Source organism: Lepidochelys kempii, chromosome 4 (genome assembly GCF_965140285.1).
Source record: "Lepidochelys kempii isolate rLepKem1 chromosome 4, rLepKem1.hap1, whole genome shotgun sequence".
Classification (NCBI taxonomy): Eukaryota; Metazoa; Chordata; order Testudines; family Cheloniidae; genus Lepidochelys; species Lepidochelys kempii.
In genome coordinates, this window is record NC_136383.1 from 5,157,868 (window position 1) to 5,173,797 (window position 15,930).

The 15,930-nt window shown below is 42.0% G+C and overlaps 1 protein-coding gene across 30 annotated transcripts in view; it reads left to right on the forward strand.

The window, feature by feature from the left end:
* Window positions 1-15,930, forward strand: part of ADGRL3 (adhesion G protein-coupled receptor L3) — an 821,427-nt gene that overhangs the window by 553,220 nt on the left and 252,277 nt on the right. For 28 of the 30 annotated variants that reach the window (XM_073340228.2, XM_073340229.2, XM_073340198.2 and 25 more), the window contains one exon: window positions 10,684-10,764. The exons of the other annotated variants lie outside the window; for them this stretch is intronic. In XM_073340228.2, coding sequence (XP_073196329.1) covers window positions 10,684-10,764 — 81 coding nt within the window. The remainder of the gene's footprint in view (window positions 1-10,683; window positions 10,765-15,930) is intronic. 30 annotated transcript variants of the gene reach the window in all.

Sequence of the window (15,930 nt, forward strand, 5' to 3'; positions counted from 1 at the left end):
AACATCAAAATTGGTTAATATCTAAAGAATTACAAAACCATGACCAAAGACCAACATTTGTTTATAAAGAACAAACTATGCCAGACAAACTGGATTGCTTTTAGAAGTGGAAGGATTAAATTAGAAGATGAAGCAGACACGGTAAATATAGTGCAATAGTAGATTTTAGTAAAGCATTTAATATAAAAGAAAAGGAGGACTTGTGGCACCTTAGAGACTAACCAATTTATTTGAACATAAGCTTTCGTGAGCTGCAGCTCACTTCATCGGATGCATGCTGTAGCTCACGAAAGCTTATGCTCAAATAAATTGGTTAGTCTCTAAGGTGCCACAAGTACTCCTTTTCTTTTTGCGGATACAGACTAACACGGCTGCTACTCTGAAACCTGGCATTTAATATAGTGTCTCAGAAAATCTTTCTCACAATTGATTCAAATTGGCTTGTCCAGGAGCATGTCACATGGATTGAAAACTAGTCACATGGGCTGAAAACAAAGCCGCAGGGACCAGTGTTAGATTCAGTGCTATTTAACTTCCTATTAATGATCTGGGAGAGGTGGCAAACAGTCTAAATTAAATTCACAAATGATGCTAAATTGGGAGGTGTTAGAAAGTGGGGAGTGAAGTAATACAAAAGAGTGGTTAGGAATATGAGCATTAAATTAAATAAAATTCCATTTTCAGAAATGCAAGCTAGCATACCTCAGAAAGTGAGACAAATACCACAGGTGACCAGTGGGAAGGTGAAATATGATGCCAAAAATAGACCTATATACAACTGAACAAGCGTTTGCACCTCACTTTGTTGACATTATATCAGATAGCAATGCTCACCTAATACATAGAGGCAACATGTAGCAGAATAAGAAATAAAATTTCTCCAGTCCAGCGGATAGAACACTGGACTTGGGCTGAAAGCCCGTGTTCAGTTTCTGGTTCTACCACAAACTTCCTGTGTGACCTTGCCCACATTAATTAATCTACTGTGTTATCTGAAATTGGAAATAATGCTTCCCTACCTGCCATGGGTGTTGTGAGGACAGAATCCATTAGTGACTGGTGGTGCTTAGATACTACAGTAATGAGGGATAGATAAATACCTTAGATAGATAGATGACAATTTCATAAGGAAAACACGCCTGAAATAGCTTAGTTCTGGCCATCTCTTCTCTAGAAACTAGAGGGAGTTCAGAGAAGAGTGACAGAGCAGACAGTCTTCCTGACTGACAACTGATAGATTGGGAAGCAGTCCCCAAAGAGAATTCCCACCATTTGAAAAATTTAACGGGACACTATCAACTTGAAATTTAATTTTTGTTTTCTTTGTTTAACAGTTAAAAGTAGTCTGTAATAACTACACCTGCTCCTAAATTCCCTGCCCTTTGTGTGTTTTTTCAATCACATTTTTTATGTTGCTCTCTGAAAGAGTCACACACACAAGATGGGGAGAAGTTGCCCATTCAGGGATAACAGTGAAACTGCTAGTACATGGAATGATGCCACATGCCCAGAGTGAACGAAGGGGACAAAAATAGAGAACTGTATATTTTTATTTTTTTTGCTCCACTCTCTTTCAGCTACACTAACCATAATGTCAACCCCAAGCATTCAAAAATCATGAGCCAGGCCCTCTAAAACCAAGAGGTTGGCTTTAAGAATTATGAGCTTTTTGAAAAAAAATTTTTTTTCTTTATTTGCCTCCTGTTTTGTTTTGTTTTTGTTGTTTTATCCTTAAGACTTTGTTTTCCATCTTGTCTCTGCAACCATGCAGGCTAAAATCTTTTTTTTTTTTTAAATTCCTGAGTTTCCCTCATAATCACATGACTCCAGAAGCCAAGGCTTTCCAAAAGGATGCCAAATATTTCAAGCCCTGTGATAGAATCATGGGAGTTGGCTACACTAACAGTGGGAGATAAGCATTGTCACACCATTCGTATTATTTTTTTAGGTAGATTGTGTTTAACTAGATAGATTAGATAAATTAATGTTTGTTGTATCTGCAGTTTCTGCTGGTCCCTAAAATTGTCAGTAGTGTTTTGTACTTTATGAACCAGCCAACGGAGCAGAGTCTGGAGGTGGCCTGTTGTGGCACTTGACAAAATGGATGTTTTTCGGTCTGATGTTTTTGTACAGTGTTGTCTCTAAAATTCACTGCACAGCCACTGAGTTTATTTTTCACGTGTCAGACCTGAAAACAAACGGCACATCCTGTATTCTGTAGCACGCGTGCACACGCACACGCTCCATTTGTGCACCTGCCTGCCTGTAATTCATCCTGGCTCTCAAGCTTTCCTCTCATTCACTCTCAGTATTCATTGACATCATAAAGTCCAATTAGGCTTAATGAGTTACATTCTCCCAGCTTCTATCAATGACCATCACTTTTACCGCTACCCTTAAACAAAAGAAAGTTGGGTGGTGTGCCTCCTTCATTTTAATCTTTCCCCATGTTCCTGTTGCTGTCAGTGGGGAGAAGCCCATCAGTGACCTTTGATCCGCAATCACTGACTTCATTTCCTGAGTAAGTGAAGCATGCAGCTGCTTTGATGCTCCCTCAGACATTGCTAATGTGGCGGAGGAGAACAATGACAAATGAGATGAAGGGGGAGGGAGAGGGAAAAAGAAACCCGAATGAAGAGATTAGATACAAAATTGGCAACTTTATCATTCGTTTCCTCTGATGATTACATTTGATTGCTGCTTACATTTTTACCTGAGAACCAGCTTCAGAAACACCAGATGGTTATAGACAGAATGGGATTTGAAGAGGGCAGTGCAAGCTGTTATAATTCTAGGCATGTCCAACTTTTCATCAGCAAAAGAGACATCTTGACCTCTGGTATTCCATCAGTAGCAGAGACTTTACTTTTTGTTTTTTTGTTTTTTTAATGAGAAATTGGGTCATTTGTTTAAAGAGCTTCATCTATTTTTTGAATTCTCAAAATACTTTGGAAAATGTCTGCCTTACTTCTCAAGCAGTGTTTGCCTCCCACAGCCATGGTTCCCACTAGGGCTGCCAATGTCTAATCACACAAACCCAAACACCCTTCCCCTCCCCCTTTCCCAATGCCCCACCCATGCCCCACCCCTTCTCTGAGGCCCCACCCCCCACTCACTCCATCCCCACTCCCTCTGGGGGCTCCGGGCCGAGCCTGGGGCAGGGGTTGGAGTGCGGGAAGGGATGAGGGGTGTGGGCTCTGGGGGAGCGTTTGGGTGTGGGAGGGGGCTCAGGGCAGGGGCTTGGGGTGCAGAAGGGGTTGCAGGCTCTGGGAGCGGGTTAGGGTGACCAGGTGTCCAGTTTTCAACCAGAACATCCAGTCAAAAAGTGACCCTGGTGGCTCTGTTCAGCACCACCAATCAGGCCATTAAAAGTCCCCTCGGTGGTGCTTTGGGGCTAAGGCAGGCTAGTCCCTGGTCTGCAGGAGTGTGCGAATGTGAGCAGACCTTTGAGTTGGCTCTGCATGTTGTTTCCTGTCTGAGAATGGGGCATCTGCCAACCAGAAATGTGGTAGGTTGGTCTCACCTTGTCACAGCCAGGCAGACTACAATAATGGCATCTTGTCAGATGTCTGGTGGAGCTGAGAGTGTAGAACACACTGTCTGGAGGTTAGTGTATAATTCAAGCAGCCACTTATAATATGAGTGGCCAAAGTCAGCTCTGTGGTCACAAGCTCAGTGTGGCGGCTGTGCTTCCTGACGACAGAGCAGTGTTCAGCTGAAGTAAACACCTGGGCCAATACAGGCGGCAGGAGGACTGCTCCCCAGGCGTTTGCCAATCATTTTCCTATCAAGGTTCCTATAATTTTCCCAGCAAGAGATCTTAATTTTCAGGTGTTCCAGGTGAGGCTGGTAAGCCAAGCTATCGTTAAGTTTTACTCCCAAGTATGTGCCACCTGGATGGAATAGCAGTAGCTATCTTTGGACATGGATCAAGATGGTTTAATTGGCAAGACAACTGATTAGGTAGAAAGTAGTTGTCACACTGAGAATTAGTCTCCATTGCTGGAAGTGGTCAAAGTAGCCGTGTCTTGGCTGAGGTTCTCTTCAATCCTATGGAAGTTGTTTCCAGTGTAAACAATACTGATATCAGCATAGCAATACTCTTTGGCCTGCATTTTTAGATGGTTGTATGTGTATAAATTGAACAAAAGGCGGCGAAAACTGACACTTATGGAAGCCCATTTTGGAGTCATAAAAGGTGACTGAATTTTTCCATGACTCACAGGATGACGTTTCAATCGCGAATCATTTTGTGGATGAACCGTACCATCAGCCTACAAGAATAACTTGCATCAACTTGGCACTCTGCCCAACATGCCACATGGTGTTGTAGGCTGCTGTCAGAGCGATGAGGACAGCACCGACTTTCTTCCCTGTCTCAGATGTGTTTTCTATCTCTTGAGTCAGACAAAGTACCTGATCTTGGGTGCACCGTCCCCTCCTGAATCTAGTCTGATCTTAAGGCAGCTGGGGATTGACTCCCTCATTAATCCACGTCAGGATTTGGCTATCTATCGGTTTATAGGTAACACTGTTTGGAGCTGTCAGTAGTTTCCATGGCTTTTGCCATGCTGCAATCCTGAAGGTGAGACTAAAGTGATGGAATTACTCCATAATGTAGGGTGCCACCCTGTGCTGGAGGGGAGACACAGCAGCAAAGCCAGGAATTGATAGTTAGGTGGCAGCATTAGAGTGTGTTTCCTGAAGCAAGATGACATGTGATTCATGTTCTACAATCAACTAGAGAAGGATACCCCTCTTGGCCACTGAGATGCCAATGCTATTGAGGGCAGCAGCTTGAGAGCCGACCCCAGTGCTAGGATTTCTGATGCTGGCCATAAAAGGGAGCACATTGGAGGATGATTCTTTTCAGCTGTATTTGTCTTTCTCTTTTGACCATGAGAACTTGAGCTCCAATTGCATATTTTATCTACTTTTGTTTTGCTTTTTGCTACTGATGGGGGCGGGGGTGTGCCACATGAAGGTAGTAGAGACTTGCTTGAAGTAAACACCAAATACTGCCACAGTTACAGTACTTGCAATAAAATTGCAAAAGTTGACCACACTGTATGAGGACTGAACTAACAAAAAGATGGCATGATTGAAGACATCAGGAGTACAAAATGACAGCTTTTTCTGACAGAGACCTCATAGATCTGAAAGGAGAAAAAAGCTGAGAACAGCTGATGAATTAACTTTTAACCATATGCACAGAGAGAGAGAGAGAGGACTGTTTTACTCATTTACAAAAAAGATTGGGTCAGATCTTCCACTGGTATAAATCAGCATGACTCTGTTTAGTTCCATGAAGCAACATCAATTCACATCAGAAGAGGATCTGGACTGGTATATGGAAGATGAAGGGAATAAAATAGATTACAAGATATTAAAATTCAGAGTGGAATCCTGACCCGGTTTAAAGTGATGGAAGTTCTCCCCCTGACTTCAACTGGGACAATATATCACCCTTCAAATCTAGCATAGGATCATAGGGTGAAATCCTGGTTATAATGAAATCAATTCCCAAACTCCCATTTACTTTGATAGGGCCAGAAGGAAACATTGTGATCGTCGAGTCTGTGGTACATAACACAAGCCAAATGACTTCCCTGAAATAATTCCTGTCTCAACTAGAGCATATCTTGTAGAAAAATATCCACTCTTGATTTAAAAATTCGCTGGTGATGGAAAAACCACAATCCTTGATAAATTGTTCCAGTAATTACACTCACAGTTAAAAAATTGGGCCTTTTTACCACTCTGAATTTGTCTCAAATTCCAGCCATTGGATCTTTTAAACGTTCTTATAATTTTTACTTCCTCTTCCAGTGCTTTCCTGGGGTTTGGGTCCATGACCTCTGGCACCATAAGTGAGAGCCATACCTCTAAGTCATTAAGGCTTTGATCCTGCAATGGATCTACACCAAACTGTAGGGAGACCAATGAATTAATGTCTATTGCATGACTGAACAGTTATCAGATGGTGACTTCTGTTCACTGTTGACATTGAATGGGATATGAACATGCAAATGAGAAGTGAAAGGCCTCTTAATGTGTTATCAAACATACATTTGCATGAAGCACATTTCCCATGATAAAGCACTTAAAAGCAAATGTAGAGTTTATGACTTGCCAACAGATTTTAAAGCTGAATAATATACAATTATTGCAGTGGCTAATAACGCAAATTATCTGAGTCAGTCTCAGTGCATAGCAGTAAATGTATCCCATTCATGCAGGCACTCTTTTTTTCGATTTAATGTTTTACACCCCTGACGAGATGTTTTCAGTATATTGCTTACACCAGCATGGTGCACTCTCCGTATTCTTGGATGTCGTTATGAAGAACCCCGAAGACTGTACCAATTCTCCACTGTCTATGAGGCTAGCTTGAGAACTGCTTGGAGCAACAACAGCAACTGTCAACAGGGAGCCATATTAATTATTTGGAATGTGCCTCATAAGAGGAATCAACTGTTTTTATTACAGCATGAATATTACTTGAAACAGGAAGGTTATTCTAGCTGTTATCATAATCTATGTATCATTAACTTTCCTTGTTTAGAAAAAGAGATTAACAGCCCAGAAAATTGTTATAGTAAATAGATGAATTATAACATGTTTTTATTATAAATAAAAGTTTCTCAATATAAGCAGTTACCTAGATTCATAGATTCATAGATATTTAGGTCAGAAGGGACCATTATGATCATCTAGTCTGACCTCCTGCACAATGCAGGCCACAGAATTTCACCCACCACTCCTAAAAAAGACCTCACACCTATATCTGTGCTATTGAAGTCCTCAAATTGTAGTTTGAAGACCTCAAGGAGCAGAGAATCCTCCAGCAAGTGACCCGTGCCCCATGCTACAGAGGAAGGCGAAAAACCTCCAGGGCCTTCCAATCTGCCCTGGAGGAAAATTCCTTCCCGACCCCAAATATGGCGATCAGCTAAACCCTGAGCATATGGGCAAGATTCATCAGCCAGATACTGCAGAAAATTCTTTCCCGGGTAACTTGGATCTTACCCCATCTAAAAACCCATCACAGGCCATTGGGCCTATTTACCATGAATATTTAATTACCAAAACCATGTTATCCCATCATACCATCTCCTCCATAAACTTATCGAGTTTAATCTTAAAGCAAGATAGATCTTTTGCCCCCACTACTTCCCTCGGAAGGCTATTCCAAAACTTCACTCCTCTGATGGTTAGAAACCTTCGTCTAATTTCTAATCTAAATTTCCTAGTGGCCAGTTTATATCCATTTGTTCTTGTGTCCACATTGGTATTGAGTTTAAATAATTCCTCTCCCTCTCTGGTATTTATCCCTCTGATATATTTATAGAGAGCAATCATATCTCCCCTCAACCTTCTTTTAGTTAGGCTAAACAAGCCAAGCTCCCTGAGTCTCCTTTCATAAGACAAGTTTTCCATTCCTCGGATCATCCTAGTAGCCCTTCTCTGTACCTGTTCCAGTTTGAATTCATCCTTCTTAAACATGGGAGACCAGAACTGCACACAGTATTCCAGGTGAGGTCTCACCAGTGCCTTATATAACGGTACTAAAACCTCCTTATCCCTACTGGAAATACCTCTCCTGATGCATCCCAAGACGACATAAGCTTTTTTCACAGCCATATCACATTGGCAGCTCATAGTCAACCTATGATCAACCAATACTCCAAGGTCCTTTTCCTCCTCCGTTACTTCTAGTTGATGCGTCCCTAGCTTATAACTAAAATTCTTGTTATTAATCCCTAAATGCATGACCTTACACTTCTCACTATTAAATTTCATCCTATTCCTATTACTCCAGTTTACAAGGTCATCCAGATCCTCCTGTAGGGTATCCCTGTCCTTCTCTAAATTAGCAATACCTCCCAGCTTTGTATCATCTGCAAACTTTATTAGCACACTCCCACTTTTTGTGCCCAGGTCAGTAATAAAAAGATTAAATAAGATTGGTCCCAAAACTGATCCTTGAGGAACTCCACTGGTAACCTCCCTCCAACTTGACAGTTCACCTTTCAGTAGGACCCGTTGTAGTCTCCCCTTTAACCAATTCCCTATCCACCTTTCAATTTTCCTATTGATGCCCATCTTATCCAATTTAACTAATAATTCCCCATGTGGCACAGTATCAAACGCCTTACTAAAATCTAAATAAATTAGATCCACTGCGTTTCCTTTATCTAAAAAATCTGTTACTCTCTCAAAGAAGGAAATCAGGTTGGTTTGGCACGATCTACCTTTTGTAAAACCATGTTGTATTTTGTCCCATTTACCATTGACTTCAATGTCCTTAACTACCTTCTCCTTCAAAATTTTTTCCAAGACCTTGCATACTACAGATGTCAAACTAACAGGCCTATAATTACTTGGATCACTTTTTTTCCCTTTCTTAAAAATAGGAACTATGTTAGCAATTCTCCAATCATATGGTACAACCCCTGAATTTACAGATTCATTAAAAATTCTTGCTAATGGGCTTGCAATTTCGTGTGCCAATTCTTTTAATATTCTTGGATGAAGATTATCTGGGCCCCCCGATTTAGCCCCATTAAGCTGTTTGAGTTTCGCTTCTACCTCAGATATGGTGATGTCTACCTCCATATCCTCATTCCCATTTATCATGCTACCATTATCCCTAAGATCCTCTTTAGTCTTATTAAAGACTGAGGCAAAGTATTTGTTTAGATATTGGGCCATGCCTAGATTATCCTTGACCTCCACTCCATCCTCAGTTTTTAGCGGTCCCACTTCTTCTTTCTTTGTTTTTTTCCTATTTATATGACTATAGAACCTTTTACTATTGGTTTTAATTCCCTTTGCAAGGTCCAACTCTACTTGACTTTTAGCCTGTCTCACTTTATCCCTACATATTCTGACCTCAATAAGGTAGCTTTCCTTACTGATCCCTCCCTTCTTCCACTCCCTATATGCTTTCTGCTTTTTCTTAATTACCTCTCTAAGATGCTTGCTCATCCAGCTTGGTCTACAACTCCTGCCTATGAATTTTTTCCCCTTTCTTGGGATGCAGGCTTCCGATAGCTTCTGCAGCTTTAATTTAAAATAATCCCAGGCCTCCTCTACCTTTAAACCCATAAATTCTTCATTCCAATCCACTTCCCTAACTAATTTCCTTAATTTTTGAAAGTCAGCCCTTTTGAAATCAAAAACCCTAGTTGCAGATTTATTTTTGTTAATCCTTCCATTCAGTTTGAACTGAATTAGCTCATGATCACTTGAGCCAAGATTATCCCCTACAACCATTTCCTCTATGAGATCCTCATTACTCGCCAAGACCAGATCTAAAATGGCATCCCCTCTAGTCGGTTCAGCAACTACTTGTTGAAGGAATCCATCAGCTATCGCATCTAGGAAAATCTGAGCCCTATTATTATTACTAGCACTCATCCTCCAGTCTATATCTGGGAAGTTAAAGTCTCCCATGATCACACAGTTTCCATTAGTATTTACTTTATTAAAAACATTAAAAAGGGCTCTATCCATATCCAAATTAGATCCCGGTGGTCTATAGCACACCCCAAGCACTATCCTAGGGGAGGCTCTAATAGTTTTCTTCCCCAATTTAATTATTGCCCAGACAGACTCAGTCATATCCATTTCATCGCTTCTTATTTCTTTACATTCTATCTCATCATTGATATACAGTGCTACTCCACCACCTTTACCTTTATTTCGGTCTTTCCTAAACAGCACATACCCTTCAATACCTGTAGCCCAGTCATGACTACTATTCCACCAGGTCTCTGTTATACCTATAATATCTGGTTTCACTTCCTGCACCAGTAACTCTAGTTCCTCCATTTTGTTACCTAGGCTCCTTGCATTAGTGTACAAACATCTTAATTTTTGCTGTTTGGCCTCACTCACATTCTGTACCCTATTAGGCACGGTTATTTTACTACCAGTATAACCTATTAGACTTGTATCTACACTACCTAGTGATTCTTTGGAGAAGAATGAAGTCTTTAACAACTAAAGAACTGCATTGTAAGGTTGATGATTAAACAGCTTTCATTCATGTGAAAGTGACTGTAATTCTGCACACCAAACTTTACATCTACTGCAGACCAAATGTCGAACAACTGTTTGTGGTGATTTACACCATACTTTCAGTAACAGCTCTTGTAGGCATGAAGTGCAAAGATTGCTATAACCTGGAACTGCTCATTTTCCATTTCGAGTCAGCTTAACAGAATGAATGTTCTTCCCCCCCCCTCAAGTTTGGAACACAGAATCTGCAAACGAAACAGGATATGAGGCCCCATAAGTGAATGCAATGCAAAATTCACTATGAAACTGCAACTAGCCTTCTCTATAACAGGCAATATTGGATCCCAGGAGAAACGTGATGATGATCAAGCATGTGGTGTGGCAATGGGAGATATGGCTAAATTTAAACATACAATAATATCTGTTGGGAGGAAGCAAATTGTTTTTGATATACATACTAAGAGGTCAAATGTCCTCCATAAGGTTAATCTTCATCATTGATTTCTATGTGCGAGAAAAATGCCTGATAAAGTAGAATGTGTTTGCGCCTCTTTTTGGTCATGTTTTAAGCGTGAGGTGTGATGTGCGTGTTGAACTAAAATCCTTACAGATCTGAATGTGAAACAATAGACACTGAAACCCTTGATTTGTCCACAGGACAGGCCCACCATGGGCAGGTTTCCTACGTTGCTCCACCAATTCATCTTGATTCAGACCCGGAGAGACCGCCTTCGAAGGGTGAGTCCGTGACACAATCTGTGTCTATTTGTGCAGTCAGATAGCCATAGGTATGAATGTATTTGATTTGTTTATGCAGAAGAGCCTCCATGAAGAGAGTTACGATGTGCCATCCAGTGGCACGCACTGGGGCAAATTAATTCCATTGACTTAAATAGAGTTACACCAACCATAGATTTGGCTCATGCTCTCCATTTCTTGTGTAGATTTGAGATTACTGTGTTATCCCAGGGCCATGTCGTTCTCCCACACAGTACAATATGCATTTGTGCTGGAGAACTGTCACCCTTAATCCTCGCACAACACTACCTCCCTCCCTGATTCCACTGCATAGCCAGTTTTGGTGGGGACTCTTCCTGCACTCTGGTGCGAGCAGAGGTGGTAAAGGATCAGGGGGATCTGATGGATCTGCAGCTACTCAAGGGTGGTGAGGCTGCACCAATGATATGGAGTGACTCCATTTCACAGCTTGATTTGCAGAATTCTCCTCCCATCTCATCAACTCCTGCAAAGTACAGTACGTTTTTGGCCTTGGCTTGGGAAAGCAGATTTGCCCCTAAAAGATGTACTCAGATGGTTTGCAGAGTTCTTAGATTTTTTCTGTGCTTCTTTGGGCTCAGTCTGTATGTGTTCAGATATGAGAGCTCTAAGATACCAAGTCAACTGTATTTGGCTGCATCGTAGTAAGATCTGTAAGTTAAAACCAAAGACGGATATGGAGAAATCTCTTGCTGAGCCAGGGGAATGCATAGGAATATTTACTTTAAAAGTAGGGTGCTACATTTTGGGGTGGAGAGTAACATTTGATCAGGGAGCGAGCGATGATGATCTATAGACGAAAGAAGAAACTAAGAAACTAATTGCCACCTAGAAAATTGTTTAGGAATCCCTTTAAATACATTTGAGTAGTTAAGAAATTTATGGAGATGAATTTCCTTATAGGCAGCTTATTCCATAACTACCTACTGCAGTATAATTTGCAGCTTCCTCAGAAGTAATTTGTACTGATGAGTGCTTGAGACAAGGCATGGCACCAGGACCTCGGATCTGATCCAGTATGGGAATTCCCGTCACATAACTATACAACGTGTGTAATTTCACATGCAGATGTGTGTTTCTCTGAGTGCACCATGTTTAAAATGCAACACGCAAGTGCAAGGTTGAGTATGCTAACATGTGACCATGTGGGTAGGACCTGTTCCTAAATTGCCTCAGCCAGTGCACTCCATTAGCACATAGGGGCGTGCTAGATATTCAAAGGGATGGTTCAGCAGAAAGACACAAATGGCAGGCGGTTGCTGTGTCTCTACACTGACTCAGCTCGTTGATTACTATCACGTCGGGACTTTCTTCTTCCCCTATCAGATTGTTCTTATTTGTTGGTGCTAAACAGTCTTTTCAATGCTTCAAAAACATGGGGGCAAATCAGTCCCTGCCCCCAAAAGCTCACACTCTAAGGCTCTGATCCTGCAACTAACGCAGCACGGGTGGACTGCTGGGCCCATGAGGTGCCCTAATGTCGTCAGTATCTATGGGAGCTCAGTAAAGTCATAGGGCAAGTTTGGATACCTTTACCCCAGCAGATTAGTATTTTACTGTGTGAGTAGTCCCATCAGTGCTACTTGGTGTGAGTAAGTATATCAGAATCTGACCTTGAAAGGCTTCTTTTGCCTTACCCATCCATTGCCCCCAGTTTTTGAAGATTGAGAAAGTCTCAGCATGTGCATGGGCCCTGAAACATATCCTTGCCCCCAAAAGTTACCCCTGAACTTTGCAGCCTAAATTCAAGCAGTGCAGTGCTGCCCCATTGAAGTCCATGAGAATTTTGCCATTCATATCAATGGGGCCAGGATTTCACCTTCAAAATGTAAGGCTTCTGCTGTCTTCCACTGTGAATGTGAGTGCATGCTTATGCAGTGCAGCAGTAAAGATCACAAACAACTGATTGAGTCTGACTATATATGTAAGCAGTTTCTTCGTTTTTCCTGCTTGGAGAACGCAGTTCCATTCCCAACAGGTAGGACATGATGGTCAGTGACCTGTTCTACATCTCTCACCAAAGCTGATCTTTCTCATGGAAGAAAGTGGACTGCTTCCAAAACAGGTGGGCTGATTATTAAAAATCCCATAAGGCTTTAAGAAAAGGAGGACTTGTGGCACCTCAGAGACTAACAAATTTATTTGAGCTTAAGCTTTCGTGAGCTACAGCTCACTTCATTGGATGCATGTAGCGGAAAATACAGTGGGGAGATTTTATATACACAGAGAACATGAAACAATGGGTGTTATCATACAGACTGTAACAAGAGTGATCGGGTAAGGTGAGCTATTACCAGCAGGAGAGTGGGGGGGTGTGTGTGTGTGTGTGAAACCTTTTGTAGTGATATTCAAGGTGAGCTATTTCCAGCAGTTGACAAGAACGTGTGAGGAACAGTGGTGGGGGGAATAACATGGGGAAATAGGTTTACTTTGTCTAATGACACATCCACTCCCAGTCTTTATTCAAGCCTAAGTTAATTGTATCCAGTTTGCAAATTAATTCCAATTCAGCAGTCTCTCGTTGGAGTCTGTTTTTGAAGTTTTTTTTGTTGAAGAATTGCCACTTTTAGGTCTGTAATCGCGTTACCAAAGAGATTGAAGTGTTCTCCGACTGGTTCTTGAATGTTATAATTCATGACGTCTGATTTGTGTCCTTTTATTCTTTTATGTAGAGACTGTCCAGTTTGGCCAATGTACAAACTTAGGCTTGAATAAAGACTGGGAGTGGATGTGTCATTACACAAAGTAAACCTATTTCCCCATGTTATTCCCCCGCCCCGCCACTGTTCCTCACACGTTCTTGTCAACTGCTGGAAATGGCCCACCTCGATTATCACTACAAAAGGTTTCACCCGGCCTCCCTGTCCCCCGCTCTCCTGCTGGTAATAGCTCACCTTACCTGATCACTCTTGTTACAGTCTGTATGGTAACACCCATTGTTTCATGTTCTCTGTGTATATAAAATCTCCCCACTGTATTTTCCACTACATGCATCTGATGAAGTGAGCCGTAGCTCACGAAAGCTTATGCTCAAATAAATTTGTTAGTCTCTAAGGTGCCACAAGTACTCCTTTTCTTTTTGCGGATACAGACTAACACGGCTGCTACTATGAAAGCTGTCATATGGCTTTAAACCCCTGGTTCAGTCTCTGTCACTTCCCCATCGGAGTTTGTCTTTAGTCCAGACTATCTTTATAGTCTCGATCTTCAGCTGTTTCTCCACTGCCTCCAAACAGTGGTTGTAACCTTTAAGTTCTCTCAAAATCTTTTTGTCAACCATGTGCCCTGTTTTAACAGAGGACTCCAGCAAGGCAGATGATGTCTCAGGTTGGGCAACTGAAACATCCAGCCTCTCTTTGCTTTCTCTGATGTCAGCTGTGGTGATTCAGAACTTATATACAATAGCTGCACTTAAATCATCGCCATAGCTTGCTGCAGAAGATCAAGAGGGACTAGGTCAGCAGCAGGCAAAGATGGTGCTGTCATGGGCTTAGCCACTGGTGCAACAGCCCTGGGCCTAGAATAGTGCTCTGCAATTTGCTTTCAGGAGGGCATAACTCATCCCCTAGGCTAGGTCCAGAATGACACATCCACATGCTGACGAGAATCAGATCAGCTGAGAGACTGGCAATAGCAGGAAATGGCGCACACCCAACACACTGCTATAATCGTGCCTCCCTGGCATGGCCTCTCCTGAGCCTCAGTAAAAAGATTTTCAAGTAATACTTGCACAAAGATCCATGGTACATTATTTACTTGTGTGGCACTTCTCATAGAACTGCCCGGTAACTCGGATTGCATAGGTGATTAATGCTGCTGGGATTCAGTGGGCATGATTGCACCTCGTGTTGTGCTGTCCAGGGCAGGGGTCCAGAGGGGTCTGTGAGGCTCCTCTGTATCATTCTGTTACGGGGAGGGGGCTCAGAAACCCAGGTGATGTGCTCACTGTAGGAAGCTAAGCAGATGGGGAGTGAGGCTCTTTGCCGCTGAAGAAGAGGCTGTGGTTCTGCCCTCAGTCACCATTGTTGGGGTTCCCCCAAGACCTCTTCCACTCCGTTGCCCAAGAACTCAGTTTGGCTCCAGTTTCATGACTCAAGTTCCTTTATTTGGCAGAGAGCTAAGTTATGGTGAGTTGATCAGACTCAAGCGTAGGGGGGCGGATACAGGGTATACCACACGTCCAAAGTTACACAGCAAGCCTCTTCCTTTTTATACATTTACACATCACATTGTATTTACTATACACTGTGTCACATGCTTTGGGGTTGGCTTGGGCACTTAGTAGGAACCAATCCCTGTGCAGCATGCTCACCCCATGCACTGTCCATGTACGACTTACTTTTATCTAATCTTACATTCCAGGCTTATCCTATCCACTGTTATCTTGTCCATTGGCAATGGTTCAATGGGGGTCCCCCCTTTTCTTAACTAGTGCAGACATTCTGTTCCCAGCCTGCTGATCCATTGACCTCTCTCATCCTGCCTTCCAAGAAACGAGGCCTCACCCATCTCCAGTTATTCATGTCAAGCCAGGCCTACATTGCACTGCTTATGTTTTTCTTTTCTATATTAGCATACATTTCATTTGCATCATATTCCTGTCCTTCTGTGCTTTCTTCTTTTTAAGTTCACTACCCAGCAACACATTCCCAAGACCACAGTTGTTGTCATCATTTGAATCACTGTTAATGCAAGGCTCAAAGTACAAAATGGGGTGCAAGTTTACCTCCTCTGCTATAGGCCACCTGGATGTAATCTCACACGATAAACTTGCTCTGCCTTTAAAACATCCTGTAATTTTAATTTTGCTTTTATTTTAATCACATTATAAAACAAAACTGGTACAAAATATAAACTCCTTTCATTTATCACGACAGGAAATTTAGTTGTGGAATAGAACATAGGCCAATTACAGTAACATTTGCTGGGTCCATACCAGAAGTGGTCCTCTTCAGCAGCCACACAATATAGGCTAGCAGCATAGAATCATAGAATATCAGGGTTGGAAGGGACCTCAGGAGGTCATCTAGTCCAACCCCCTGCTCAAAGCAGGACCAATCCCCAATTAAATCATCCCAGCCAGGGCTTCGTCAGGCCTGACTTAAAAACTTCTAAGGAAGGAGATTC